Here is a 25,974-nt window from a genome sequence, read left to right on the forward strand (position 1 = left end):
TGTGTGTGTCCTACATACCCTCTATGACTGTGCAGAAACATGACACCCCTTTGGCTGTTTGGCATTTGGCGACTCAGAGAGAGAGAGAGAGAGAGTGTGTGTGTGTGCATGCATTTTTTACGTGCGCGAGGGAAGGAAGGAGGCAATGATTGAGGTGTAAGCAACATAACAGCTCGTCTTTAACATCAGTGCCAGGAGAGCCTCCAGAGCCAGGAGACACAGTTCCTCTCTCTAGCCCATCTGATAGAGCCTGCAGGGGGGAGACAAAGCCAGACAGACCCAGAAGCTTGGATCTAAACCAGGGGGAGGGAGGGGAGTGGAAGGATGCAGAGGACCGCTGCTGATGGTCGGAGCTCCATCACTTCTAAACCCAGCACCGTTTAAGAAGGCAAAAGATAGAAAAGAGCAAAGAAAGACCTACGGAGGGAACTGACAGGAAGGAAAAGACGACGGAAAGAGATTGGTTTGAATAAAAGGAGCAGGAAACCCGAAGGATAAAAAACGAGGTCACGGTTTAAGATACTCTCGTAGTTTCAGAGAGACACGGCGCAGAATGGAAGAGGAGGAGGAGGATGAGGTGAAATATTCTTCTGTGTGTGTATACTCGTCTGTCTCAGAGGAAATATGTTTCTGCATGTATAAATACATCAGTTGTGCTGCATCAGTGTGAAACATTTACTCTCTACTCTCCTCCTTGTGTGCTGCTGCTTACCTGTAGCTCTGGTTGATGGATCACAGGCCTTTGATGTTACGCTCACAGCAAACCTGCCTGAGGGGAAAATCAGCCTCTAAAATCCTCTAACTGATGACGAACTTCTTGTGTTTGAGTTGCTGGATGTTGATCTCCCAAATTATTTCTAGAAATAAGCATCTCTTTCCTTGTTTTTTTTTTGTTTGTTTTTTTTCTTATTTGTTATATCAACTATTAAATTTATCGCCACTATTTTGCTAATGATTAACCAGTTTGAGTAATTTTTATGAATAGGAATAATAAGTCAAAATTCTCTGATTCCAGCTTCTTAAAGGTGAATATTTTCTGGTTTCTTTACTCCTCTATGACAGTAAACTGAATATCTTTGAGTTGTGGACAAAACAAGACATTTGAGGACGTCATCTTGGTCTTTGGGAAACACTGATCGACATTTTTCACAATTTTCTGACATTTTTATGGACCAAACAATTATTTATTAATCGAGACAATAATCAACAGATTAATCGATAATGAAAATTATCGTTAGTTGCAGCCCTAATTTCTTAATTTCATATTTTACACACAGTAACATTACATTTCTTTTCTGATCCTAATGTTGTTGAATAAAATGTTCCAGTCCTACTACACATAACATTGTTCGTATGCGATGTGTATTTCAATGTGTAATTCAACACCTCACAACAGTATGACATATCAACACTTCAGCAACTTTACACTGTAGGCTTCACAAAAGTAGTATGCATACTTGTAATGTAATTCCATGAGCACCACTCAGTTGCAATTAGGGCTGCAACTAACGATTATTTTCCTTATCGATTAATCTGTCGTTTATTTTCTGGATTAAATGATTAATTGTTTGGACTATAAAATGTCCGAAAATGGTGGAAAATCGGGATCAGTGTTTCCCAAAGCTCAAGATCTTCAGTTTACTGTCATAGAGGAGTGAAAATATTCACTTTTAAGAAGCTGGAATCAGAGAATTTAGACTTTCTTTCTTATCAAGATACTCAAACCGATTAATCGTTTCTCAAAATAGATGGAGATTATATTAATAGTTGACAACTAATGGATTAATCGCTGCAGCTCTTGTTGCAATAATCACTTTACCACATTTGTTTTCTTGAAATCTTATGTTTATGTTCTTTTGCTTTTCTCTCCAGAACGGTCTGAACGCTCTGCATCTGGCAGCGAAGGAGGGACACAAGGATTTAGTGGAGGAACTGTTGGAGAGAGGAGCACCTGTTGACTCTCCCACCAAGGTACATGCACATATCAATGTCAATACATACATCGAGGAAGACAAGTGGAAAAAAGAAAGGAGGGAGGGGATGATAGTGATAGCTGGGTGACAGAGAGAGAAAGGGGGAGATGACGGGAAGGAGTGCACATGAATGTGAGTAATATATAGTGGTATCAGTTGTAAAGTACTACGTAAATCACTGCGTCTCTCTTGAACTATGAAACTTGATTCGCAAGGGTGGTGATGGACCTGAGGGTGATGTAAGAGGTCATATGAAAATAGGTTAATTTTGCAACTTTATACACTCAAAATAACCAAATGTTCTCCAACATGAAGGTCTCATATGCGTTTCTGGATTCATTCTTTTGTATTTCTTCCTCTTTTAATTGACACTGAGATTATAACAACATTTTAAATCTAGTCAAAGTACATCGTGATTAGATATTCTACCTTTACTGGAAGGAGACAGGGGGGGTGAGAGAGAGTGTGAGGGTAAGCTACTTGGCAAGCTGTTTGGTATGTGACTCTGTTGGTGTCTAATGTGCCAGGTTTAACAACTAGCAACAGTAAACAGCCTGCAAAGAATCTGTCACCCTGCTGCCAACGTCCTTGGATTGACATGAATTTGGCCTTTGATATTAAAGGGTAACTTTGAGATTTTTCAATCTGGACCCTATTTTTGCCATGTTTTTGTGTCAAAGTGATTGATGGGGACAACAATTTTTGAAATTGGTCCAGCATTGAGGGAGAACGCTGAGCAGCGTCAGTCTACAGTAACGTTACGTCCACTAAAAGTGCTTGTTTTTGCCACTGACAGGATCAGATCGTTTTTATATAAGTGTCTGACAACATTATAGAAAGGACCCTACAGAGAAATAAAACCTTTTTCTTACCTTTCTCTTGATCCAATCTGTTTGTTATTGTGTCCAAGTCCCGCTCAAGGAGAAGTCTCGATGTAAAAAATCTGAATATCTGTATACTCTGGCTCAAATAAATACGGGTGGCCGTGAATTCAAAGACATCATCTACATCGTCAAAATCATCTAAATATTAAGCCATGACATTGAAAATCTTTTAGATAACACTAAGCTACCCTTTCTATACAACACAACAAACTCTGCCCGGCTGACACTCACGTTTCCAACATGGATGTCTTTTACTATTCCACCGTTGTCTACCGGGATCACGTCAAGACTCTTTCCATAATGTTGTCAGACACCTATAATAACAATCAGAGCCTGTCATGACAAAAACGAGCACTTTTAGTGGACGTAAATGACGGTGCCAGCTTGCCCCAATAGCACCATATTGCAGCCCATGAGCAGCTACAGCGTTCTCCCTCAATACTGGACCAATTTCAGAAATTGTTCTTATTAATCAGTTAGACACAAAAACATGGAATTATAGGGTCCAGGTTGAAAAATACTAAATGTACTATTTAATCAGTCAGTAAGTCCTGGAAATAAAAACAAATGCAAAATCAAAACATTTCCTTTCATCATCCCTTCAACATCCCTTTCAAGCAGGTCTAATCTTTAAGGCATTTATTCCCACACAGGATGCACACTTGGCTGGTGGCCTTAACTCTGTTTTTCTCTGCAGAAAGGAAACACTGCCCTCCATATTGCCGCATTGGCCGGACAAAAAGAAGTAGTCAGACTACTGATGAAGAGAGGAGGAGACGTCAACTCTCAGTCACAGGTGAGAAGCTGCTCAATGATCAAAAGCTATTAAGATAATACAAAAAAAAAAGTGTAACACCAATGGCGAGAATATTATCTTACATTATATGTGTGTGAGCAAGTATGAACTGTATGCTTTTGCCTCCACAGAATGGCTTCACTCCTCTCTACATGGCAGCCCAGGAGAATCACTTGGAGGTGGTGCGATTCATGTTGGAAAACGACGGGAACCAAAGCATTGCAACAGAGGTATACTGATATCCCCATTGTCCTTTCATTTTCCTCTAAACCAGCATGTAACAATTAGGGGGATCTATTGGCGAGAGCCTTCAGTTGGTCCTCACTAGATACCGCCAGATCCTACACACTGCTCCTTTTAATTTTTCTTGTTTATTCTTCTCTGCTCCTCCAGGATGGCTTCACCCCGCTGGCCATCGCCCTCCAGCAGGGCCACAACTCAGTGGTCTCCCTGCTGTTGGAGCACGACACCAAGGGTAAGGTCCGCCTCCCGGCCCTGCACATCGCAGCCCGCAAAGACGACACGAAGTCTGCCGCCCTGCTACTCCAGAACGACCACAACGCGGACGTCCAGTCGAAGGTGAGGGAGGGACAGAATAGGAACAGAAAGCAGGGGGAGAGTGTAATTATAAGAGGGGGAGCAGGGAAGTGTGTGATAATGCATCTCACTGAATGGGTGATTTTTCATGTTGATGGTTTTATACATTCTATTGATTATTTGATTTAGGAATATGATAATATTAATGGACAGAGCCTCTCTCAGAATGTGTTGTTGTTTGCCTCCACGTCTTTCTGTTTTCAATTTGTGTGATCTTGTAAACTTACCCTGTGTTTAACGTGAATGTTGTGATAAGCCCCTTTTTCCCTAACAATCCTACCTCCTATTCCCCCTTTCTCTCTCTATGCGTCCTAACCAGATGATGGTCAATAGAACCACGGAGGTATACAGACTCTATCGCCTCTTCATTTAATTCAGTTTTGTCACTACTGACCATCTCTTTCAGCTGTTTTGTCCTGATCATTCCCTCATATAACAATGTCAGAATTATGTACCATTAATATGAATGCATGCCGCTGACTATGCTGTACTTCACACTCCTGCATGGCTGACAGCAAAAGACATTGTGTTTATTATTGATAGATCCCAGAGAATGTTAGTTTATGGCATTTTAATAACAGATTATTTATTTTACATTTCTTTTGTATTTATATTTGTATTATATTTTGAATTAATGAATCACTCAATTAAATGTTTACAGATTTTGATATTGACATTTCAAATTGCACTTGCTTTTTCTTTGCATAACCTGCAGCATGTGTACTTTGAAGCACGTTGATAGCATTGTTTTTCCTCTGAAACACGTTGTTGATCTTTAAGTTAACTCTGTTTCTTAATTAAATTGCACCATGTCTATCAGAATGGGAAGGTAAGGAATAAATCCACCTACAACTATGTACTGTAGATAAGTATATATATATATATGGTTTATATATGAATGTCCATTTGTCCGTCCAAGCAGATACACATAGTGCGTAGTTGCTTTCTGTATTTCAGTTTTGGTTTATAATGTCCTTTACGTTGAACCTTTGGTATTCAAAAACCCAAAGTGCTTTGATTTTTTTCACCATTTGTGTTTTTTTTAGTGAGCATGGCAGACTTACAGGATTTTTGCATGCATTATGTATTGCCTGTGCTATTTTGGGGTATGCTCATTTTTTCATGCTTCTTCTTACACCGATGTGAGTAGTTTCTTTTTTTCAGCATGCTGCCTCATCGTAATGCTGGTTCAGTAGAGTCAGGTTTCCTTCCTGTATCTGCCACAGACAAATCTAACCTTTGCTATCCTTCTTACTTTCGTTTTATTGTTTTTTTCCCCCCTCTCATTTCATCTTACTTTTCCCATCTTTTAAAACCTCACCTGCTGTTTCAACCAATTTTCTGTTTCTTCCTTTTTGTGTCCTCCAACCTATTTCCCTTTCCATCTCAATCCCTCCTTCCCTCCTCTCTCCTTATCCGTCTCAAACAGAGCGGGTTTACCCCTCTGCACATCGCGGCTCACTATGGTAACGTCAATGTCTCCACCCTGTTGATGAACAGAGGAGCTGCTGTGGACTTCACAGCCAGGGTATCTCCCCCATTTTAACAAATCAACACATTTTCTGTACTGTTGTCTATTAAAACTTTATGTTTTTTCTTTTCATTTTGAGACTTACCATATACCACATAACTTTCCCTTTTAATCTTAGCCTTCATTAACTGCATTTCCTCCTAGCTTGTCAAAGGTTGCATTTGTTTTTGCATGTTTTCAACAGCGTTGCTTTCTTGAGATCGGTCCATGAAGTTAGTTTCAGTTTCTTTAAATGCAGTTAGATAGATAGATGGATAGATAGATAGATAGATAGATAGATAGATAGATAGATAGATACAGGAAATGCACAGGAACAGTAAATACACAGCAAATATACATATCAACACTAGAAATAAATATCTATAGTATACACCATATAAAGAATATATTAGAATACACTAGAAATATACCAGACTACTACAAAAATAAAATATGAAATATACACATAGAATAACATACTATGTACAAAAGCAAAGTGTGCAAGTTACATTTTTACAGTTTCTTTCTTTCCTTGCCTGCCTTGTCAGAATGGGATAACGCCGCTCCATGTGGCCTCCAAGAGAGGCAACACCAACATGGTGGCCCTGCTGTTGGACCGAGGAGGTCAGATCGATGCTAAAACCAAGGTGAGACTCTTACTTAAAGTCTGGACATCAGCTTTTATTAAGTTGTGGAAGACGTACACAGTGTAAAAGTACTCTGTCCTGCATTCGAAATCTTAGTACTTGAGTAAATGTACACTAAATGTTACATTACATCATTGCTTTTATTAACTAATCGGTCTAGTGACTGCTTAGTAGAGTCTACCAACCACTTGTCAATTGCCTCTTTTGTTTAAACTGACAAACTGGATTTATGTCTACATTGTGTATATTTATACGTGTTCGTTTGTGCATGTGTGATTGTCCCGCAGGATGGGCTGACCCCTCTGCACTGTGCAGCCAGGAGTGGACACGACCCAGCGGTGGAAATCCTGCTGGAGAGAGGAGCTCCCATCTTAGCCAGAACCAAGGTAGTGTATGGCTGTGCCATTCGACATATTTTATTTAATCAGGAAATCACATTTAGATCAAAATCTCATCTACAAGTGAGACCCGAATGATAATAAAACAGCAAGATTTAAATGCATACACTTATAGACAACAGCATGAGAAGTTATAAATAAATGTTTTCTAAAATATCCTTGGCGTAGGTATAAAAATGAGGTAAAAATACTATGTAAAACAGTCATACTTAAAATCAATAAAACCTCTAACTAAATGTTTGAATTCAATATCGACGTGTGTCAAGTTTCAGTCTACTCTGTATAGTGCAAGCCGGTCCTGAGAGCGGGTGTTATGGGTATAATGTCTCAGGAACAGGAGTGACAATAAATAAGGTGGTAATTTTTGAAAAGATTCCTTTATAGATAAATAGATAGAATTATGTTGCAATAAACCTCAGGCTTTCAGTGGTTTCACTTGAAAAGCACTTCATATATTGTACCTGTTTTTTTCTCTTCCTTTTGCTTCTCATCTCTGCCATTTCTTTCTTCAACGTGCTGCTTTTCTGACCAATGCATCGTTACTTTTGTCCTCACACAGAACGGACTGTCCCCGCTGCACATGTCGGCCCAGGGAGACCACGTAGAGTGTGTTAAATTCCTGCTGCAGTACAAGGCTCCTGTTGACGACGTCACACTGGACTACCTCACAGCGCTGCACGTCGCTGCTCACTGTGGCCACTACAGAGTCACCAAGCTTCTGCTGGACAAGAAGGCCAACCCCAACGTCAGAGCTCTGGTAGGGATTCACAGGATAAGAACAACTGTACCAGCACAAAATAGACACAGACTCACAAATATACAGTACACACATGCACGTAACCATGCTCAGACAGGAAGAGTGAGCAGAAGATAATACTGGGTTTGGGATGATTCCTATAATGCCTGTCAGATTAAATTAAACATAGGGAAACGGCACCATTCTCCTCAGTAAGACGGGGCACCGTTAGCCAAGAGTGTAAAAAAAGTTATACTATAAATTTAGTGATTATTTACCAATATACAAGTCATTATTACTACATTACTTACTATGTAAATGTTCCTGACGAGTTCCACATTATCGGAGAGAAGAATCGGATAAAGGAAGGGCCAAGAATAAAACTAAAACTACATTTCCTCAAGGGCTGCGATTATTATTAATGATTATTTTAATTGTTGATTAATCTGGCTATTATTTTCTCGATTAATCGATTTGTTGTTTGGTCTATAAAATGTCAGAAAATTATGAAAAATGTCAATCAGTGTCTCCGGAAGCCAAAGATGACGTCCTCAAATGTCTTGTTTTGTCTACAACTCAAAGATATTCCGTTTACTGTCATAGAGGAGTAAAGAAACCAGAAAATATTCATATTTAAGTAGCTGGAATCAGAGAATTATGACTTTTTTTTCCCTAAAAAAATTACTCAAATCGATTATCAAAATAGTTGGTGATTAATTTAATAGTTGACAAGATTACAGCTCTAATTTCCTCCTCCAGATGTACGTAGATATAGTATTTATCTGTTTATTTCTCTTTCGCTCTCTCTCGCTCTCCCAGAATGGTTTCACTCCTCTCCATATCGCCTGTAAGAAGAACAGGGTGAAGGTGATGGAACTGTTGGTCAAATATGGAGCTTCCATTCAGGCCATTACTGAGGTGAGACACTTTGTGGGAATGTCTCAGAGCAGCACCTGTAAGTACAGAACACTTTTCTGTATGCTCATCTTTCTGCCTCTCTCTTTTTTTCTAGTCTGGTCTGACTCCCATCCATGTAGCTGCCTTCATGGGCCACCTCAACATCGTTTTACTTCTGCTACAGAATGGAGCATCTCCTGACGTCCGTAATATTGTGAGTACTGACAAATAGTTAGTTCAGCTCTCTGTAGTCAGTAGGGCTGTGTACTGGCAAGAATCTGGCGATACAATACATATCATGATGCAGGGGTAACGATTCAAAATATAAGGCAATATATTGCAATTCTTTAAAAATCTAATTTTAGGAAAACTGTCATAGTATAAAGACACACCACCATATGTATAGAATCTGAGTTTAAAAACTATATAAGATGGCTACTATGGGGACTAACATCATTACACATGAATACAATTTGACTCAGAGAGTCTCAGTTTTACAGTCATACCCAATTTATGTAATTCTAAGACTGTTTAGGGACCCCAGTATGCAGAAATATTTAAACACACCATTTTAGAATAGGTGAAAATAACACATTTATACTGCATGCAAAGAATTACTTGGCTTTTGCCCAAAACTGCATGTGAATATCATAAAGTGGGCTTGTCTGTAAAGGGGAGACTCGTGGGTACCCATAGAACCCATATTCATTCACATATCTTGAGGTCAGAGGTCAAAGGACCCCTTTGAAAATGGCATTGCCAGTTTTTCCTTGCCAAATTTGAGCATAAATTATAGCATTTTTTATCCTCCTTCGCGACATGCAAGTATAACATTGCTGGTACAAATGGATTCCTTCGGTTTTCTAGTTTCATATGATGTCAATATTTTGACTCTAGCCTTAAACTTGAACCCGCTACAACCCCAGAAAGACAGAATAGCGGGCCAGTGGATTTTTAAGAGGTTAATTAAAAATCGATACAGTGTTTTGGAAAATCGATACAGTATTGTGAAATATAATATCGCGAAACTCATGTGTATCAATATTTTCTTACACTCCTAGTAGTCAGTAGTAGTGTTGTAGTACACAAGATCTGTATTGGACCTCTTTTCTGAAGGTCTCATCTCGGTCTCTGGATTTTATTTTAAGACCGGTCTAGACCACAACTACAAGGGTATCACTAAATTGCCTTTTTATTTTTCTGATTTATTTGTTAACATCATTACTGTGATTGATAATATGAAACAGAGGAAAATTCCCACACATAAAATTCACCTCTGTAATGCCGTTTGATTATTTTATCAAAACATTTCTCATGGTACACTTATACATACACACACATACAGTATGTACAGCAATAAAAGAGGAGAATGAAGAGGAAACTTTGTTTGCTCTCTGTGGGTGTTCTTATGTCAATGTGAATCTTTCAGATGTGCCTCTGGTTTGCATGTTCCACATTTTACCCTGAGCATGTCATGCAGTGTGGGACTCCCACTGGTCTGGTCTTGGTCTTGTCTCTGTCTCTGACATCTTGAGTGTTTCCTTCAGCACAGCGTCTTACTGCTCATTCTGTCTTTGCATATCAGCGTGGTGAGACAGCTCTCCACATGGCAGCACGAGCAGGTCAGATGGAAGTGGTTCGCTGTCTGCTGAGGAATGGAGCGTTGGTGGATGCCATAGCCAGGGTGAGTCAGCTGTCGCATCATCAGAGTCAATCACTGTTTTCTCCTGTTTATCATAAATAAGCAATATTGGGCAATGTCGCCTGCCTCAGCTCCGGCTGCTGTCTATCTTGTCTAACACAAAACTGCCTCTACCTGTCTCTCTGCCTTTTCACCCCTGAACCACAGGAGGACCAGACTCCCCTCCACATATCATCCCGTTTGGGGAAGACTGATATTGTCCAGTTGCTGCTGCAGCACATGGCTCATCCAGATGCCTCCACCACCAACGGCTACACTCCCCTCCACATATCAGCGAGGGAGGGCCAGGTAGAGACCGCTGCCGTGCTGCTGGAGGCCGGAGCCTCGCACTCGCTGGCCACAAAGGTGAGAGGATAGAACATGATGCACACAGACAGACAAATACCTAATCTTCAAAAAACACATTCTTACATAGACTCACAAATATCCAGTTAAACATTAACAGTTTGGACATGCAGGTTTAAATCAAACTTTTCCCTTTTCCGTCCACAGAAGGGATTCACTCCATTACATGTAGCAGCTAAGTACGGAAGCCTCGATGTAGCAAAACTTCTCCTTCAACGCAAAGCTCTTCCTGATGACGCTGGCAAGGTGAATCCAAAATCAGCATTATTTATAGGCATTATTTGAACACAATTAAAAACATAATAAAATCCTAAATGTGCACTTTTCCATAACGCAAATATCAATCATTTAATCAAATGCTTCCTCTTACAGAACGGCCTGACTCCGCTACACGTGGCAGCTCATTATGACAACCAAGAAGTAGCTCTGCTGCTGCTGGATAAAGGGGCATCGCCTTATGCTACTGCAAAGGTGAGACAAAAGGATTTTAAAGCAGAAAGGTACTTCAGACACTCTCACAAAATGTTATGCATTCTGCTTTAACATCGCATTTTACTTTTTGAGTGAACCCTTTTCTTCAGCTTACTGCAAGATCTCGTCGAGGATTTTACATTATAGTCGTGATAACAAGAGCTTGAGAGTGAGATAAGAAGCTACTGTAAGAAGTCCTTTGATTTTTAAGAGCTGATACCAAAACTTGAGATATTCTTGATGCCTCTGGATATCAGAATGGAAAGCTCTCTATATTTTTAAAAGGAAGTTAAATACCTATCTTTTTAATCAGGCTTTTAATTTGGAGTAATATCATAGCCTTAGTTTTTTAAGTGTTTACTTTATTTTGACTTTTATTTTATTTAACATTTTATTGTTGTAATTTTTAGTCTAGCAAAGTTGTATCTATTGTTGTCCACTTTTGTTGTTCTTATTTTATGTCTGTGTTGTTTTAATCTTGCTATATGAAGCACTTTGGGATGCATGTTTGTATGAAAGGTGCAACATAAATAAAGTTGAGTTTTTTTATTTTAGCTGCACTGGAAAAAAAAAAGAAATCATAAACACCTGCTCTTTAAGCCACTGTTTAATATTTATAGGGTGACTTTTACCCACATGAATTGATGTTGTTATAGCATGTTAACTGTTCACTTTCCTCCCTTTCCAGAATGGCTACACTCCTCTCCACATTGCAGCCAAGAAGAACCAGACGAACATTGCGTTAGCGCTGCTGCAGTACGGAGCAGAGACCAACGTTCTGACCAAGCAGGGAGTCAGCCCTCTCCACCTGGCCGTCCAGGAAGGACACGCTGAGATGGCCAGCCTGCTGCTGGGCAAAGGAGCTCACGTCAACACAGCCACTAAGGTCACACACAAACTCAGACATGTTTTAATACTTCTTCTGTCAGACACTTGTTTTAGACACTGCATCTATTACGGTTGTTTATTATTACTAAGGGTGGCACCATTAGTTCTCTTTAATCTTGCAACCATTCAGAATATACAACAGGGATTGAGTTATAGATTTTTCTGCAGCACCATTCCCGCATTGCATTGTGGGATATTTATGACGGCGTGGTGTCCAGTGTTTGCATACTGTAATATTTCACTGGAAATACTATGCAATTTATGTACTATTGGTTTCATACTAAGGTTTCGGACATAATAAAAAAGTGTCACATACTGTTTTAGTGTCAAATTAATACTATGTTAATATGGAATTTCGTACGCAGCCTAAGACAACTCTGTGCTTTGTATGTTACAGACGGGACTGACGCCGCTGCATCTCGCAGCCACAGAAGACAGAGTCAGTGCAGCAGAAGTTTTGGCTAAACATGATGCCAACTTGGATCAGCAAACTAAGGTACAAACACACACACATGAATGTACACACAAACACACTAACATGCATAAACAGAAAAAAATAGTCCCTGATGTTGTGATGATTTTATGGAAGTGGAGACAAGAGTATCATGTCATTATAGTCGCTGGCTCATTCATGGGAATCCCCCAGTGTATTATGGTGTATTATTTTGTGTGCATTCACTGCAGGAGGTTGTGTTTACCAGCTGCTTTTAAACGTGAAGAATCTCTCAACCAATAAATCACATAAAGTAACACATACAAACAAATTCAGCATATCTGCCACCTGCTGGCTTTAGGGAAGCATGGCAATGTCTACATCATACATCTACTGTATATCAGGACTATTCAATTACTTTTTTAGAAAGGCCAGTTTTGAAAAACAGTGAAGTGCCAAGGGCAATTTAAATGTGAAAACAATACACCTTGTCAATCTTTATTAAACAAAATGTTGCTTTTAACATCTTTTTCATTCAGTTTGACTCTTAAATTCCCTCTCCTTAAACAGCCTGGGTTAAAACATTTTAACTAAATAAGTATTTCTGTGCTTAACAAGACATAACTAAGGAATGGACTAATTAACCTACTAATAAAATGATCAAACAATGTAAACTCCCATAAATTTCTAATGTTCGCAGATTATATAAATAATAACACACTGAAGTTGCTTTTAACAGTCTGTAACAGGAATAAACTCTTATCTTATAAATCTGGAAATAACTATTTGTTTTTCATCCTTACATCCTCCCTACTACTTCTTCAGCTTGGATATACCCCTCTGATAGTGGCCTGTCACTATGGAAACGCCAAGATGGTGAACTTCCTGTTACAGCAAGGTGCCAGTGTCAACGCCAAAACCAAGGTAGAATTCAAATGTCAAACTTGTGGAAATGCTGATCAATTTAAACTTTTAAAATAAGCACAAGGCATAATACAGTTAAAGTCTCTGTTATTTTAGTTTTTACAGTGATAAAATCTTTGCTTCTGTAGAATGGATACACACCCCTTCACCAGGCAGCACAACAAGGGAACACACATATTATCAATATGTTGCTGCAACATGGCGCCAAGCCCAATGCTACTACAGTGGTAAGAAAGAAAAAAGTATTTACTCTCTTCTCATTAATAAGCAAAGTAAATGAGTAATCTCTCTTTTATGTCACATGAACACTATCTCTCTGTCTTTCTGTTAGAATGGAAACACGGCTCTGTCTATTGCCAGACGTCTGGGTTACATCTCTGTAGTGGACACACTGAAAGTCGTCACTGAGGAGGTCATCACTACCTCAACGGTAAGCTTGTGCGACCTTTAGGCTCCACATATGGAACCAGTAAGTTTTGTCTGAAATTTTCCAGAAAATCTGATTAACTTTTCTCTGTTTTCAAACCAGACGGTCACAGAGAAACACAAGCTCAATGTTCCTGAGACCATGACTGAGATCCTTGATGTGTCTGATGAAGAAGGTGAGTTAAGCAAAAAAACAAACAACTTACTGTTTAAAGACAAAGGGACGGGCAATGTTTTTTTAAGACTAATCTTATCATTGGATACTATATCTCTAAACTGACCTTGGATAAAACATGCTAGCTCTCTTTGTTCAGTAGTCATAAAGAGCTGTGTATTGTAGGTGATGTAGTTTTGTAGCCGTGGATCTTAAAGCTGTGTGTTTCATAGCTTTGGGGCTGGAAGACGAGCCTTTATCTGAGATGTCTGTGGAGCTGGAAGGTACTGCAAAATGTCTGCCCTGCTCCGCAAGCCTGGTGTGGACTTTGTGTTCTTGGAACTAATCAGTGTGAACATATTGGTAGTGTGCAGTCATGCTGTTTTGAGAATTTTGTCTCCAGCCTTTTACTCCAAATCAGTAATCCCCAGAGTCTTAATATGTCAGAGTTTTGTTGTTGTGCAATTAATCTAACTATAGAACGAAGAATCTCTGTCTGTCTGTATGTCCTTCGCATATCTTGAGAACCATTCTTCCAATCGACTTCACACTTGGCGGGTGTATTGCTGGGGACCCAAGGGCGTGCAGTGTGGAATGTGGTGTAATTTGGCCAGATGATGGTGCTATAACAATGAACTTTGTGTTTTGGCCTGTAACTTTTTAACCATAAGTCTCAGAAACAAAATTGAATGAATCTATCCTTATAAGCCATGCCCATTTTGTGTCCAAATCTGATTTTTTTGCTACTCCTCCTACAAATTTTGAGCAATCATCACAAAATTTGGTACAGAACATCTCTGGACCAAGCCGGGAAAATTAGGAAAAAAATGTTATGCTCCATACAGTTTTGCTATGGCTGGCCCTCAAAGTTAGCTCAAATGCTGTGGGCAGGGCTTATATTACAAAACATATCATATCTCCTCAACGCTCTGTGCTATTGCAACCACATTTGGTGGACATGTATAGCCATTATGTTTGAGTGACCATCACAAATTTCGTGCCATTTGGCCAATAGATGGTGCTGTAGCACCGTTCATCCAATGAACTTCACACTTGCTGGGTGCAAGCAGCGGTATGCAGCCATACCTCGGCGTTCCACAATGCTGCAAGCAGCACTTCTTGGGGCCAAGCAATCGGCCCGTGCCGGACGGACACACACTCCGATTTTACATAAGCAGACCTTCCTTGATCTAACACCTTGTGGTTTATTGGGTGTAATCAGAACTTTGTTTATTGTGTTATAATGCAATGGCGGAAACTAACTGCATGTAATGTGTGGGGCTGTGGATATTATTATAACAGCTATGATAATTATGAATTATTTAGGAATGCAGTGGTTTAATAAAGCTGACATACAAAAATGCATTGTCCACAAGGCTGTCAAGTCTTCAGAACCAAAGACCTGTTTCACTGCTCAGACGCAGATTGCAAATGATGGCAGCGTCATGTAGTCCTACTAGAGGGCTCACATGCATGTACCTTAAGTATGGTGTGTTCTGAGGAGTGAAACATGTCAAATGAACCTAGTATGTTGGCAATTTGGTGAAATCTTCAATGAGATGGAAAAGACAAGCAGCAATGATTGTGGACATGTTTAGATAAATACAGTCATAAAAGATCCAGAATTTCCTGGCCAATTTTAGTTTCTCATAATGAAGACTATTTTTTCTATGCTATAACTCAAATGGCACATCTTTGTCTCCCAGGTGAAGACACTATGACGGGTGATGGAGGAGAGTATCTGAGAGCGGAGGATCTCAGAGAGCTGGGAGACGACTCTCTGCCAGGACACTACCTGGATCCCTTCAGCTACATGAGTCACAACCTGGACAGGTCACGATCAACACATACATACATACTCGCACTTAACAAAAACTTGCATAATGCATACCGTCATCCACTGCTGTTGACCGGCCTGCCATGATGCACATGCAAACATGTATAAAGACAAAAACATAAAAGACACTACCTGCTTTTCCAACAGGCTGCAGCACACTCCCATTCACCAAAGTTTCCATCAGAGAGACGGAGTTCTCATCGAAGACATGATTACAAGCCACCAGGTGAGGACAAAGCCTACAAAAAGTCTATGGTTTTTGTTTAGATTTATAAGATAACCTTACCTAAAGGGATAGTTTGGGTGTTTGGAAGTGGAGTTGTAAGAGGTACTTATCCATAGTCAGTGTATTACCTACAGTAGGTAGGCAGCACATTGCCTTGCTCCTGAGTCGGTTCTCCTGTCTGTTTCTCCAAACTGGTGGCATGCCGACAGTCATCTACTGTAGGTAATACACTGATTATGGATAAGTACCTCATACAACCCCACTTCAAAACACCGAACTATCCCTTTAAGGTGTCCTTAGTTTAGAATAATTGAGAATAATTTTGGCATTTGTGACTTCATCTGGCCTTCTTGTCGGTCTGTAGGTGTCGGCTCTGTCTAGAGAGCACGATAAGGATTCGTTCCGTCTGAGCTGGGGAGCTGAGCACCTTGATAATGTGGTGCTGTCCTCCAGTCTGCTACACTCTGGGTATACACACACACACATGCACACGCACACGCACACACACACACACACACACACACACACACACACACACATTGCTCCCTGGTGTGAAAGTGACACTAAAGATGTTCATTTATTCTTGAAATGGAGACTCCATCTCTCACACGTTTTTGTTCACTACCAAGAGTGTGTGAGTCACCTCTGAGTCAGTTTTCATTTTTCCTTACATTATTCTTCACTTGTTCACGTCTGTGTCGTCTACTCTATTCTTTCACCTTTGCTGCTGTGTCTTTTTCTGTCTCTGGTCAGGTTTTTCTCACTTTATTCTTTATTCTCTTTTTGTTTGTTTTGTTGCCTCTCTGTGCACCTTCTTGTCTTGTCTTGGCTGTGTTTGTGATTGTGTGTGTGTGTTGTTGTATTCTGCTTCTAGCCGTTCCTCTCCGTGCCTAGACCATGACAACAGCAGGTGATACTCTTTATTCTTTAATTTGGCTACTCTCTCTTTCTTCTCTCCTCCGTGCCCGTCCTTTTTTTCTCATTCACTTTTAAATGATCTTCGCATTCCCATCCTATCTGTCTGCATGATTACATAATGCACGACTTTACATTTCCAGGGTTCAGGTTTTGTTTACGAGAGATGTTCCAACCAAGTTTTTTTATCCTTGATGCAGATCTGACTCCTTTAATCTTGAGCATCTGCTGATACATAGACCTAATATAATACTTAAATTTTTCTACCTAATGTAATAGCACTGTATGTTGAGAATAACGTAGCACAGTGGGGCGTTTATCACAGCTGGATCTAAATTTGATAAATCCTCATAGATCCTTAAAGAACGAGGCAGGTCTTAATGTAGTAATGTTTTCTTTATTGTCAACAAATCCAATGGAAGGATCTAAATCTGTTATGTCTTTTAACTTCCCTACGCCCATTTCTCCCTACTGAAGACAAAAATCTTTAAAAACTTTTCACAAATGTATAATTCCATTTAAAACAAAATGACTCTGTAATTTCCTAAAACAGCAAATATTACTCAAACAGAAGTAAAGTACTGGTCTTGCAATTTTACTATAGATATCTTTAACCCTCATCCTACTAACCTATAACCTATAACATACAAGGATTACCGACTGGGGGAATAAACTACTGTAAGACGCAACCATCAAATCAAAATGTTAACTTATTTCTTCTTAAAACATTATTAGTTATGTAATTAATGTCATCTGAAGAAAAAAAACAAAACAACAGGTAATTATTATTTTATGAAAGGTACAGTTAATCTGCAAAATAGACCGAGCACATGAGGAAATCTGTCTGCTGCATCAGTGTCTGTTTCCTTCAAAATTACCCTACCCCCCTGATAGTCTGTGATACTTTAAATTGGGACCCATGGCAAACATTTTATATTAAAACTGCATAGGCTGTAGTTGGGTGCTTTTGACTGTGGTCCCCCAGGACCCAATAAATTGGTCTTTTTAAGAAGCACTAATTGAAACACAAACGGAAAACAATGATATGAAGTCATTGGGAACAAATTGATCAACAAAGTCATGAAAGAATTGGAATAATATAAAACACCTGTGAGATATGACAAAAAAGTACACCTCTGGGGTCTGCGGGGACCCCAGTTGGTAGGATGAGGACTGAGTTAACGTGTGTAATCATTTCATATACAGAAACTTTAAGTATTACTGTAAGCATTTGCTTGCCTGAAGATACCTAATGTTTGATGCCTATTTGCTCCTTGACAAACAAGATTATCCAGAAAGAATCTTGTTCAATGCCCTCCTCTTTGCTTGTCTGGCTTGCAACTTAAAGTTTGAGTGGAATGAAACTGGAAAGATAACAGGCTGGAATGAAATAGTATCTGCTGAGATATGCTTGTTGTTACATCAGTACTGAATGGTGTCATGAAAATGGTCCCTTCTTGCTGTAATGTCGGTTGCTTTGTCTGCATGGAGGCATCTGTGCCAGAAGTTTTGCATTTATTAACCACCAATTGTTAAAAAAATAATTTCTTGCCGGACCCTTTTCTTCAGCTTCCTGGTCAGCTTCATGGTAGACGCCAGGGGCGGGGCCATGCGTGGTTGCCGTCACAATGGCCTGCGAATCATTGTGCCGCCAAGAAAGTGTTCTGCACCCACACGGGTGACCTGCAGGCTGGTGAAGAGACACCGTCTGGCCTCTATGCCCCCTATGGTGGAGGGTGAGGGTCTGGCTGGTCGCATCATTGAAGTGGGACCCACTGGAGCCCAGTTCCTGGGGTAAGTGTGTGTGTGCTTGAGCGTGTGTGTACTATACGTGTGTATACGAGTTTGTGTGTGTCTATTTGCTTGTGTGAGTGTGTTTACACTGTTGTGTGTGGTGTGTTCATATTTTCTTCTTCATTCCCCCTCTGTGCTGCCCATGGATCAGTAAGCTCCACCTTCCCACAGCTCCGCCTCCTCTAAATGAGGGCGAGAGCCTGGTCAGTCGCATCCTGCAGCTGGGTCCTCCAGGAACCAAGTTCCTCGGGTAGGACCATGGTTGGGGGACACCCTAACCATCCTGGAAGTGGTCACATACTCACCCATATTTTTCCACCGTGTCCACCTGTGTTTTTTTCATGATATATGAGTAACGTTTTATTTTCATTTTGTTACTTCCTTTGTTTCTTGGTTCTCTAAAGTGCAAGCCGACCTGTTGCCTTGTGTTGTTGCGTTATCCCCGTGCTTTCCTCAGTCTACCAATCCCCAGACTTGTTTCTAGTTGGATTCTGCTCCTGATATGGAATGGATTTTCTCTTTGTGTTTAAATATTTTTTCAAATGACTTTTTCATGAATATGTTTATTTTACTAGGCATGAAATGCACCTGATGATTTTAAACTCAAATTTGACTCCTGTGTTCTTTTTTTTTGTTTTTTTTCTTGCATAAATCAACCCAAACATCATATTATCCCTGACAAAGCCAGCTCTGCCAAACTGAGTTCACCACTAACGTACCTTTTAAGTCCAATTTGTGTTTGACTTTACCTTGTCACCCTTTTTTTTAGGCCTGTGATCGTGGAGATCCCCCATTTTGCAGCCCTGCGGGGAACAGAGAGAGAGCTGGTGATCTTGAGGAGTGAGACGGGCGAGAGCTGGAGGGAACACCACTGTGACTTCACTGAAGAGGAACTGAACCAGATACTTAACGGCATGGATGAAAGTAAGGGATCCTATCTAGACTGTGATGCTAACCAAGGGTTGTTGATCAGGGTTGATATCTCACGTCAAAGTGTTTTTGATGCCAACACAACGGCACAGAAACTTTAAAGGTACAGTGTTTAGGATTTGTCAGGATCTAGTGGTGTAGTTGCAGATTGCAGCTAACTGAGTACCCCTCCGCTCACTCCTCCCTTTTCAAAACTACGGAAAGTGAGCCGCTGAGTGCAAAACCATGGTAACGCCGTTAGCCTTATTCAGAGGCCATCCTTACCTTAATAATACTACTTTAGGAGCAACGGAAGTCAGACGGCATCCTGGCAGTACCACGGTTTTGCATTCTGCGGCTCATGTTACCGCAGTTTCACAAGTCTGTCGGAGAACTACGGTGGCCTTCAGGTAACGTAAAAAGGCTAAAGACTCTCTCTAGAGCCAGGGTTTAGTTTGTCCGTTCTGGGCTACTGTAGAAACATGGGGGAGCAACACAGTAGACTCTGTGAAGACAACCCGCTCCCTATATAGATATGAAGGGGTCATTCTAAGCTAACAAAAACAACAATTTTTAGTTTCAGGTTATTATACAGTACATTCATGAAAACATAGTTATGAATATTATATTCCATTTCTGCTAATAGATCCCCCGAAATGTTACACACTGGTCCTTTAAGCCACAATATGATCACATTAAGCCATAACATAGGCCACAGTAAAGTAGTGAAACACGACAGAGACGCCATTTCGATTACACTATTAGGATAATAATGGGACGCAGAAAATATAGGAAATAATGAATGAATGAGAAACTGAAATAATCTTACACCTGAAACCTCATTCTCTGCTGATATGGTATTTATACTAAATATTTCTGATCTTCACAGAACTTGATTCCCCGGAGGAGCTTGAAAAGAAAAGAATATGCCGCATCATCACGCGAGACTTCCCACAGTATTTTGCGGTGGTGTCACGGATAAAGCAGGACAGTCATTTGATTGGACCAGAGGGCGGGGTTCTCAGTAGCACTCTTGTGCCCCAGGTCCAGGCTGTCTTCCCCGAAGGAGCCCTTACAAAGAAGATCAGAGTTGGGCTACAGGTATGTACAGTGCATTTCTTGGCCAGACACGAATCAAATGTTCAAAGTTAAGGCAACCAATAAAGTTATGTTGATACATTTTGTACCTTGTCCCAGGCTCAGCCCATTGATGTCGAGTTGGTGAGAAAGATTCTTGGTAACAAAGCCACATTCAGCTCGATTGTCACATTGGAGCCACGAAGGAGGAAGTTCCACAAACCAATCACCATGACGATCCCCATTCCCAAGAGCTCCAATAGTGACGGGTCAAACGGAGTGTACAGTGGGGAGGTCCCCACCTTACGTTTGCTGTGCAGCATTACAGGTAAAGTATGGGGAATAACCAATCCTCATCAACATCAGCAAACATTAAAAAATTAACACATCGCAGTGCATTATCAGCTACCATTAGCTGTTGGTGGTAATGTAGACTAGTCAAAACCATAAACTGTATATAAGAAGTGGAAGTAGTCACTGTGACGTCTTCCATTGGTTTGTGGACTGCCGATTTGAAGCCTCAAGTTCGGCATTTTGACCGTCGCCATCTTATTTTTTTGCAACCAGAAGTGACACAAGAGGGGGAAGCTAAGTACAACCAAATGCTGAATAAGACATTTTAGGAGACCAGAATGTTACAATTAACTTTCATGAGCTGAAAACACACTGTGAAAGGGTTAAAGTTGTAAGACGAAAACACAGACAACTCCCAAACCGGACAACGCCGTGGTAGCAACCTGTCAATCCCAGGGTAGCCACGCCCTAAAGCATCCCCTGCTTTATGGTCTATTTGACTCTAAATGGGACCATAATTTACTAAATGAACATCATGCTGTATTGAAGAAGACTTGAAACTAGCGATTGAGACCATAAACTCATGTTTACAATGTTTACTGAGGAAAAAAATCAAGTGAGAAGTAGGGTAATTTTCTCATAGACTTCTATACAATCAGATTTCTTTTTGCAACCAGAGGAGTCGCCCCCTGCAAGCTATTAGAGAGAATGCAAGTTTCAGAAGGCACTTCTGGATTGGCTCCAACTTCAACTGGTCAAAATAAATACTCAAAATGTTACCTGTGTAACTTAATGTCCTCTAATGCAACATCTACGTGGTTTTGGCTTTTTCCATCAATGCATGCTTGGATCAAGAAATCTTGTCATATAAGTACAACAAGAATTGTGAAAAAAACGTGACAGGTTGAGTAACAAATCATGGGTCTGTGTTTCAGGTGGAACCACTCCTGCCCAATGGGAAGACATCACCGGCTCCACGCCTCTCACCTTTGTAAACCAATGTGTGTCCTTCACCACAAATGTGTCAGCGAGGTAAATTCTTCCTATGGTTTTAAATGTGGAGTCAAATGTCCATCACACGGAAGCTTAATACTTGATCTGATATACTCCTTTCCTTTGCGTAGGTGATTGGACTAAATGTGTCCTTTATATTCCTAGGTTCTGGCTGATAGACTGCAGACAGGTCCAGGAGTCTGTTAGTTTTGGCTCTCAGCTGTACAGAGAGATCATCTGTGTTCCATACATGGCCAAGTTTGTCATTTTTGCAAAGACACTGGACCCCATTGAGGCCCGTCTGCGCTGTTTCTGCATGACGGACGACAAGATGGACAAGACCCTGGAGCAGCAAGAGAACTTCACTGAAGTCGCTCGTAGCCGAGATGTTGAGGTGCAGTGTGATAATGGGGGCTAAATAAGAGGGAAAAGTGTAGGAAAGGGTTCATCTGAACTTAAGGGGGGTGAGACGAGAAGTAATGCTAAATTATTAGTCTGTAGCCACATGTCAGAGGTATAAAGAAGGAGAGAAAGAGGTTGTGGAAAAAGTAATGGAAAGTGCAGAGTGAAGTTGGTGAAGTGGGTATCTCAAAGGGATAATTTGGGTGTTTTGGAGTTGGGTTGTATGAGGTTCTTATCCGTAGTCAGTGTATTACCTACAGTAGATTACAGTCGGCACGCCCTCACGCCTATCCTTTAAGGGATACTATAAAGAGATTAGTGCAGACACAGACTACCAACAAGTTATAATATATATTAATACACTTTGTGTCCTTTTAAAAATTCTGCCAACACTGCTTGAGATTTTAGGACCTTAATAGTTTGTTTGAATCATGATAACGGCTTTCATGTCCACACACAGGTGCTGGAGGGAAAACCCATATTTGCTGACTGCTTTGGAAACCTGGTGCCTCTTACGAAGAGTGGACAGCACCATATGTTCAGCTTCTTTGCCTTCAAAGAGAACAGACTGGCCCTCTTCATCAAAGTATGAATGCACAGTGGATAAAAATGTCTGAAATGAAGATATATCTTTATAAAAATATATGTACTTAATGGACTGAATTGTTGATGTTAATGAACAGATTAGAGACACAGCACAGGAGCCATGTGGTCGCTTGTCCTTCACCAAGGAACCACGGACGTATCGTACTCTTAACCACAATGCTATCTGCAACCTTAACATCACTCTCCCAACATACTGCAAGGTTGGTTTGAATACATCTCAGTTTGTATTGATGTAACAATAGTGCATTTATTTTTAGTTGCAGTAACTGCACTGTTTGCTTTCTCTGTTTTCTTCTCTTTAGGAGTCTGATTCAGACCAAGATGCAGATGATGAGGTGAATAAAGTTTACTTGATGCAGTACTACAACAAAGAAAGAGTAATATCATAATTAGGTTGTAGCTAACTATGCTTTTTTGATCTTCTTTGCAGAGCGAGAGGAGTGACAAAAAATGTAAGCTGAACTCTGTTGTTTTGTGTCTCGTGTTAAACGATTTTTTGAATTTTGTGATTTATTTATACATATCTTTCAAAAACAGTTTGATGCATTTTAGACATTTTACAATCCATCTTCAATGGTTGATGTTTGTACTGAGGGTGCCATTATATAATATTTTACATAAATATATATTGTATATTAATTTCCCCAGTACAACACAGTCTAAATTGGAATCACACCACTTGATTAACATAACTGGTCATAAAGGTTGTAAAGTATTAGTTTATAAATATTAACATCTGTGTGTGCTAAGAGATGCACTGATTGATATATGTTACTTTCCATTTGGATTAACCCTGCTCTCTTATTTTGCTCTACTAACACTGTGTATAGTTACACATTTTTTACTGGCAGCTATGCTATGGCTGATGTACTCTGCATTCCTCTAACTCCAAACCCCACTGACTTTCTCCCACCCATATCATTTTCTGTATGACCCTTTTTTTATTATCATAAACAAAGGTCAAAATAATACTTTTTATTCAAATCCACTCAAAATTGCTTTGATTTCCAAGGTATTTGTGTTAGAAGTTAATCTTATCTTGAGAATAATTATGTTTTGTGGTAATAATATACAATATAAAAAGTATTCATTTTGACCGATTATTTTCTCACGTCACATTCATATAACATTTTTACCAGTGGCATGCTGAAAAAATTTTGTTCTGTACAAAAAATAATTGACAAAACAACATCATTTTATTTGTTTTTTTGTTTCAGTGTGTAGATTTATTGCTGGTTTATTTGTTATTATCAGTCATTTGTATGAATTTGGCCACTCATCTTTACTTTCACTACTTTCATTTACCAACTTTCCTAAGTCGTTTTCATTCATTCATTGAGTTGCACTATAAAACAAATCCCTATTCACATTTTTACATAATTTTTATTTTACATCACTAGTACTTATTTTCTGTGTGTGAACGAATAGTGATATAAGGTCACAAAACAGTTAATTACTGTATAACATAATTTACAAATTTTAACCTGTAATGGTATTTGATATCACGGAAAATGCACACATCTAAAAAAAAAAAGTGCTATTTTTTTAAATATATATATATATTTAATAAATTTAGAAAATCAAGTATTTTTCGATAAAATATTCTATCATTTTTCAAAGTTAAGTGAATAAAGTCAGTACTTTACATTGCTTACAAATACTCATTATAATAAAACTTTAAAACAGACAAAAAAAGTAACAAAGACCTGATTACTGGACATTAATTACTTACTTCACACCTCCTCTTACTAAAAACCCTATTAATTTTGTATTGAAAGTTTATTATGTTTTCTATTTTTTAAACTTTAATTTGTAGGCAGACATGACTCTTCATGTCAGCAACAATCTTGAGAAGTTTTGTTTGTCTGTTATTCTTCCTGTCCTTTTGTTCCATATGTAAATTTCTCTGTTCCCTTTGGTTCTTTTTGTACATTATAACGTTCTGAATACTTAGTCAAACCAATTAGATTGATAATATTCTTGTCCATATTCTACCTGTTTTGTTACTCCTCCTGGCTTTGCTTATGCTGTTGCTGCTCTCCTTCCCTCCAAACTCTTCTGGATCACTTTATCATCTTCTTTTTTGGTCTTCTTTTCAAGACTTCCTTACCCTCTGTCATTCTTCTCCTTACTCTGTGAATTGAAGATGGATTTTTGATGGCATTGTCTTGATCACAGTTTTCTGATGTCTCTCTTCCCCACTTCATTTGTCCCTTATGTTATTACCCTTTTTGGTTATGAAACTTTTTCAATTGAAGATGATGAGTCTGAATCAACTGAGACATTCTCCCTGAGAACTAACCAACCTCTTGACCCTGCAATCCTTGCAAGCCCGGACCTTCTCTCAGACATGTCGGACGTCAGAATGTCTGCTACTTTGACTGCAGAGCAAATGGAGCACTTAATATGTGAAGAGAGAGCTGGAGCTAGAGGGTTGGAGGGAAAAGAGCCTTTGGCTATTGTGTTCAAAGACAGGCTGGAAAAGGTTGGAGGGATTCAAAGAGGTGGCACTAACGATAGTAGACAACAAGCTAAAACAGAGAAATGGGGTTCACTCAATGAGACTAAGACTGTTGAAATGAAGTATCCCCCTGTCGAAGAACCAGTCTTTCAGGAGATTTGCATTGAGGGGAAGACTTCAAGTAGTTCTGTCACAGAGGTCAGAGACATGACAGGCTTGGTCTCGCACCTCAGCATTGACATGGACGAATACCTGGAACACAGACCTGTTGCGACATGTAGTTCTCTAGAAGACCTTGTCCAAGACAGAGTTGAACAGGTTATTGTAAAGCGTGACGGCAAACGGCGTCCCCCAGATATCAAGAAACCTATTAGGAAGAAACTTAGAGACAGAGAGCGTTCTGGATGTAGCAGCTCTGAGGGTGAGCTGGAAAGGATGAGCTCTGAGGAGTCTTTAGATGGCGATGTTCTTCTTAAGGAGAGTGCCCTTGTACCCACCACAGTTATGGATCCTCCAGTTTCTCCTTTAGTGGTTGAGACACCTATAGGATCAATAAAGGACAGAGTTAAAGCTTTACAGAACAAAGTTGAAGAGGAGGAGGTGCAAAAGAATACTCAGGAGCTAATTCCTCAGGCAAAATCTTCTATCACCACAAAGAAGAATGAGGCAGATATGCCAG

At 39.8% G+C, this 25,974-nt stretch overlaps 1 protein-coding gene across 3 annotated transcripts in view; it reads left to right on the top strand.

Moving 5' to 3' along the window:
• ank2a (ankyrin 2a, neuronal) overlaps positions 1–25,974 on the top strand; it is a 100,117-nt gene that overhangs the window by 30,411 nt on the left and 43,732 nt on the right. The window contains exons 3-39 of one of the 3 annotated variants that reach the window (XM_037763770.1): positions 1,873–1,971; positions 3,555–3,653; positions 3,785–3,883; positions 4,047–4,232; positions 4,570–4,593; positions 5,071–5,079; positions 5,680–5,778; positions 6,309–6,407; positions 6,695–6,793; positions 7,365–7,562; positions 8,361–8,459; positions 8,554–8,652; positions 10,024–10,122; positions 10,288–10,485; positions 10,633–10,731; positions 10,858–10,956; positions 11,645–11,842; positions 12,242–12,340; positions 13,103–13,201; positions 13,330–13,428; positions 13,533–13,631; positions 13,731–13,803; positions 15,488–15,614; positions 15,766–15,844; positions 16,209–16,312; positions 16,719–16,754; positions 18,329–18,553; positions 18,705–18,803; positions 19,323–19,477; positions 20,352–20,563; positions 20,660–20,867; positions 21,769–21,865; positions 21,992–22,220; positions 22,689–22,814; positions 22,912–23,034; positions 23,137–23,169; positions 23,265–23,286. In XM_037763770.1, the coding sequence (XP_037619698.1) occupies positions 1,873–1,971; positions 3,555–3,653; positions 3,785–3,883; positions 4,047–4,232; positions 4,570–4,593; positions 5,071–5,079; positions 5,680–5,778; positions 6,309–6,407; positions 6,695–6,793; positions 7,365–7,562; positions 8,361–8,459; positions 8,554–8,652; positions 10,024–10,122; positions 10,288–10,485; positions 10,633–10,731; positions 10,858–10,956; positions 11,645–11,842; positions 12,242–12,340; positions 13,103–13,201; positions 13,330–13,428; positions 13,533–13,631; positions 13,731–13,803; positions 15,488–15,614; positions 15,766–15,844; positions 16,209–16,312; positions 16,719–16,754; positions 18,329–18,553; positions 18,705–18,803; positions 19,323–19,477; positions 20,352–20,563; positions 20,660–20,867; positions 21,769–21,865; positions 21,992–22,220; positions 22,689–22,814; positions 22,912–23,034; positions 23,137–23,169; positions 23,265–23,286 (4,246 nt within the window). The remainder of the gene's footprint in view (positions 1–1,872; positions 1,972–3,554; positions 3,654–3,784; positions 3,884–4,046; positions 4,233–4,569; positions 4,594–5,070; positions 5,080–5,679; positions 5,779–6,308; positions 6,408–6,694; positions 6,794–7,364; positions 7,563–8,360; positions 8,460–8,553; positions 8,653–10,023; positions 10,123–10,287; positions 10,486–10,632; positions 10,732–10,857; positions 10,957–11,644; positions 11,843–12,241; positions 12,341–13,102; positions 13,202–13,329; positions 13,429–13,532; positions 13,632–13,730; positions 13,804–15,487; positions 15,615–15,765; positions 15,845–16,208; positions 16,313–16,718; positions 16,755–18,328; positions 18,554–18,704; positions 18,804–19,322; positions 19,478–20,351; positions 20,564–20,659; positions 20,868–21,768; positions 21,866–21,991; positions 22,221–22,688; positions 22,815–22,911; positions 23,035–23,136; positions 23,170–23,264; positions 23,287–25,974) is intronic. The other 2 variants (XM_037763771.1, XM_037763772.1) reach the window with 2 other exon arrangements.

This window comes from Sebastes umbrosus, chromosome 3 (genome assembly GCF_015220745.1).
Source record: "Sebastes umbrosus isolate fSebUmb1 chromosome 3, fSebUmb1.pri, whole genome shotgun sequence".
NCBI lineage: Eukaryota > Metazoa > Chordata > Actinopteri > Perciformes > Sebastidae > Sebastes > Sebastes umbrosus.